Here is a 5,109-nt window from a genome sequence, read left to right on the forward strand (position 1 = left end):
CCTAGGCCGCCGTCATCGTACAATTATTGAGAATACTATTTAGCGACGGTTGAAAGATTTCTAGAATGTTTAAGAGAACGAAGATAAGCGCCGGCTGGAATTTGTCGCTTTTAAATTGATTCCATATACAAACACACAATTTGCAATTGAAGGCGTCGATGAAGCTTCAAAATAGGAGAAAACTGTCCTTTAAAATACTGGTTTCACTTTTACGTCAATCGCATCCATACTCAACGTGAATATATTGTAATAGGATCGCTGTACATTTACACCTGAAGCTACGGAGACCGGGCTTTCATTAGACCACTCCAAAATTTCTCTATAAATGTGAGCTTGAATCAAACTATTCAAACACCAGTGAGCAATCAGGGAGTAGTCTATCTGATTCATAGAATAATACTGTAATTCAATTGCAATGGCATTGAGGGTATTAGGTGCAACAGCATTAATTATGCTTATCATGCTGCGATCTCTCACAATGAATGTTGCAGGATGGACTGCTGCTCATGCTACCTTTTATGGTGGGAGCGATGCATCTCAAACAATGGGTGAGTGAGTCTTAATATTAAAAATTCCTTGACATGGTCCTTCGTGATTATACTCGTTACTGTATATTTTTTAATTTTCGAAAACAAATTCTTTTGAAATAATCAAATATCCAATTTTTTGAACTCACCACTGGAATTTATCATTTGGGACAAGCATACAAAGAATTGATCTAACCAGGAAAATAAATAAATAGTGTTGAGATGGATTAAAGAGTCAATTCAATAAAAAGTTTAAAAAATAAGGTAGGGCGTAGCCATGTAAATGTCATGTGGGAACCAGTTAGTGCCACATGTCAGGTCAACAGAGTAACGGCCCTCCTCCTACCCTTAGTAGGAGATAGAAATAGAGATTGTAAGAAGTACTAAAATCTATTCAATAAAAAACCTAGCTACCAAATGGTCAAAAATTGATGTACAAATTAGAAACAGAAAAATAAACATAAAAGGAATAAGTAATTAGAATAAAACAAAAAAGAATTTTACCATCTAATTACAAATTGATCATCTGCTTGTATCGCAGGAGGTGCATGTGGGTATGGGAATTTGTATAGCAATGGATATGGCACCAACACTGCTGCCCTAAGTACTGCTTTGTTCAATGATGGCCAGATTTGTGGAGCATGCTTTCAGATTAAGTGTGACGCCTCTAAAGTCCCTCAATGGTGTCTCCGTGGAAACAGATCGATTATCGTCACTGCAACCAATTTCTGCCCGCCGAATAACGCGTTGCCCAATGACAATGGAGGGTGGTGCAATGTACCCCTTCAGCATTTCGACATGTCACAGCCTGCCTTCTTGCAGATTGCTCAATACAAGGCCGGCATTGTGCCTGTTCTCTACAGAAGGTATATAGTTCATAATTTACTATTACCCCAATGCACACACTTTCAATTATGAAATTTCCATGGTGCGTTTTTCGATTAGATCTGTCATATATATTATAATTGAACTGCGTGATTTTGACGGAATCGATGCAGGGTCCCATGCAAGAAGAAGGGAGGAATACAGTTCACAATAAATGGGCATGACTACTTTGAGCTGGTTTTGTTAAGTAATGTTGGGGGAAGAGGTGACGTGAAGGCAGCGTGGATAAAAGGGTCAAACAGTACCGAATGGGAACCCATGAAGAGAAACTGGGGAGCGAACTGGCAAAGCAATTCTTATCTGAATGGACAGAGTTTATCTTTCAGAGTGACCATAAGCAGTGGAAAAACGCTCACCATGTACAATGTCGCCCCAGCTGATTGGAAATTTGGACAAACATTCGCTGCGTCTGAACAGTTTAAATGAATGGCGTTCGCTGCTATTTGGCGATTTGGTCAAACATTTCTGATCGAATTCAGAGCATTGTTCTAATAAAATGTTGATGGTTGCAAGCATCAACGTTTCCCGTACTGATCCTCTCATATTATCACTGTAAATCGGGTTGGTTATAAACTGTACCATTTAACATAGCGAGTTTTCGTAGAATGTCTATGTGGCTGTGGAGAAGCTTAGCCCGCAGAAAGTTAATTTCCTCTCCTCGGCCTCTCATGTTATTTGTTTGTGATATTTGCATTATTCCTATCTTTTGAGTTCTCTTGCCATGTTTTATAATTCCTATTCGTTGAATTCTGCTTTAACGGCTTATAATTTGCTTTTAATGAAGGTTAAAATGTTTTAGATGATGTTTATCTTATGCTCTTTAAAATATTAAAAACAGTTGATTATTATGTAATATTTTTTAAAGAAAAAAAATAATTGGATTAAATACTTTGTTGTCTTGAAAATCTATGTTTTTTATTTCGTTTTAATTTTTTTTATGTGTTTAATGCAATTCCTGTACGTAACCTATTGACGTTTTAGTTATCTAAAGATGTTTTAGTTATCTAAAGAAGCCCTTCAAAAATGAAAACATGTATATTATAAAAAATAACAAATATTATGAAAACATATATATAAAAGTGGGCATATAATTCTTCAAAAATGAAAACATGTATATTATAAAAAATAACAAATATTATGAAAACATATATATAAAAGTGGGCATATAAGTAATTATTATTTTTTATAAATAATTTGATTAAAAATTAATCATTGCAGTTAATTATATTATATTTTAGAATAAAGTGTTTAAAGTAGTAATTAAATTATTAAAAATAATTAAATATATATTTGAAATTTATCTCACACCATCGTATATTTTTTATCTTTTTCTTTTCAATTAAATTGATACATTATTATTTTCACAATAACCTAACATAGAGCTTAACCATTTATCTTTTCCCATTTCCTTCTCCCTCACCACATTTTCCTTCTTCACCACATGTACTACCCACTTCACTCTTCCTTAACCATCCTTTGTCTTCCACTAATTCTTCTTGTCTTCACCACCTGTGACAACAACATCTACTTTCATCTACTATCTACCGTTTCAATTCACTGTCCTTTTGTTATTTCATCTTCATCTTTTCGATTTGTCACTCAATTATTGCTGGATTCCCCGTCCTCCTCCCCTACGACTGCACACACCTAGACCCCATTAGATTGCTGGACTGTTGGACTGCAGGCATGCTCGTCTCACTCAACTGGCCATCACTCCATTGCTTCAGGTATCTGCCATTCCGAGCACAGTGAGAGTACCACTTTGAGTGGCTCTGTGGGTTAAGCAATAAGCTCCCCTCACTGTTACAGAATAGTCTATGGCTTCACAAGAGTGTTTTGATTCACATGGATATATGAATATGAATGAAGCAATAAATATTTACAAAATGAAGGGTGTGTTTTTCTATTTCAATTGCATAGGAAACTATCGTATCGAATCGAACTAGAAAGCCAATTGAATCTAGAGTTACAAATTATGTTGACAGACAAATCTCAGCCAAGCAACCTATTTCACTAGCTGTCAAGAGCCTTCGTGGTGTTCCTGGAATGGGATCTGCTAGATTCGGCCATGGTTTTCCTTCAAAAGAAAAACAATGTTATAATAGAGGAAGGGAAGTTGCCACTGACAGTCAAATGAGGCAGAATGTTGGTACTAACTAGCTTGTGCAAAATTATAGAAGAGGGACAACGAAGATATCCTGAGGTTCTATCCTTAGGTATCCAGACTTTTCCTGGTAGGTATTCTCGGATTTCCTTATCGAAATAGTTTCAGCAGTTGTATGTTTCCCTGAATGAGTTTCATTTTAATCGTAAGCTTGTCACATTTCGGTTATAACTGGTTTATTATGATTGAATTGATGATTATTTTAATGCAATTGAGGTTATTTTCCTGTTTTAACAAGATTCGTTAAATATAAGATGATTCTGCATATCATTCTAAACTTGTATCTCTAACTACCAATAACTAGCTGCTCGTCGTTCGTGACACTAGTTGTCAACACAATAATATAATAATTAGTCCCTTTCTAACAAAATCCATTAAATAGATAACTAATAGAACAATAATTAGTCCCTTTCTAACAAAATCCATTAAAGAGATAATTAATAATTAATATAACCTGTGATGATTTTGTTGACCAAATATATTGGATTATTGGTTATAATTAGTATTGTATAGGTTTATTTTAAGTATTGGTTTAATATGAGTGTAGCGGGATCAAATTTTTGAAATGCAAAATTTTTTTAGAGTGTAAAATACAATGCGTAATTTTTCATTGTTTAAATTATACATTTAAATGCTATATTTTAAATTGTATTTAAAATAGTTTACATAACATAAAAATTAATACATTTTATCACTACACATTAAAAAAAATTGTTATTAATATATTTTCAAGTATGCATGAATATTTTATTATATATAACATTAAGATATTTCATTTTAACATTTTTTCAATATATAGATATATATAAAGTTGATATAGACATAATGTAGTTCATATAGATCTTCAATAATTTATTTAAATTTGATGTTCAAATATTTTTTAAAAGTATAAGGTTTAAACACACTACTACACCAAGGGCACTTTTGAGACATTTTTTTAAGACAAAAGAAATCTTTTGTCTCAAAAATTCATTTTTTATTTTAGTTATTTTACATTAAAAATTAATATCAGTTGATTTGTCTTAAATATAGAGTTTAAGACAAAAATAGGTTGAGACAAAAATATTTTAAGACAAAACTTTATATTTAAGACAAAAATAGTTTAAGACAAAAGTAGTTTGAGACAAAAATATTTGAAGACAAAACTTTATATTTAAGACAAAAATATTTTAAACGAAAATATTTTGAGACAAAACTTTATATTTAAGACAAAAGTAGTTTGAGACAAAAATTTAAAGACAAAACTTTATATTTAAGACAAAAATAGTTTAAGACAAAATTATTTTAAGACAAAAACGATTTCAGACAAAATTATTTTAAGACAAAACTTTATATTTAAGACAAAAGAATTTTCAGACAAAAATATTTTAAGACAAAACTTTATATTTAATACAATGACCACTTTAGATCAAGCCTATATTTAATACGATATTTCACTTCGAATGAAATTGGAGGGCAGCGCTGAGTTTCAGGGTGATCTGCACGCGCGTTTTGAACTGGAGCTCCCGCGCCCCTGCAGCCCTCCGCAGGTCC

At 32.6% G+C, this 5,109-nt stretch overlaps 1 protein-coding gene across 1 annotated transcript; it reads left to right on the plus strand.

Moving 5' to 3' along the window:
- Window positions 1-415: 415 nt before the first annotated feature.
- Window positions 416-1,838, plus strand: LOC149248403 (expansin-A10-like). The gene is made up of 3 exons (XM_089456040.1): window positions 416-548; window positions 1,069-1,393; window positions 1,526-1,838. The coding sequence occupies exons 1-3, from the start codon at window positions 416-418 to the stop codon at window positions 1,836-1,838; spliced, it is 771 nt and encodes a 256-aa protein (XP_089312166.1).
- The last annotated feature ends 3,271 nt before the right edge of the window (window positions 1,839-5,109 follow it).

The sequence above is a fragment of the Pinus tabuliformis genome, chromosome 7, assembly GCF_031772625.1.
Source record: "Pinus tabuliformis cultivar Carrire ecotype Pingquan chromosome 7, CPIR1, whole genome shotgun sequence".
In the NCBI taxonomy this organism is placed as follows: domain Eukaryota; kingdom Viridiplantae; phylum Streptophyta; class Pinopsida; order Pinales; family Pinaceae; genus Pinus; species Pinus tabuliformis.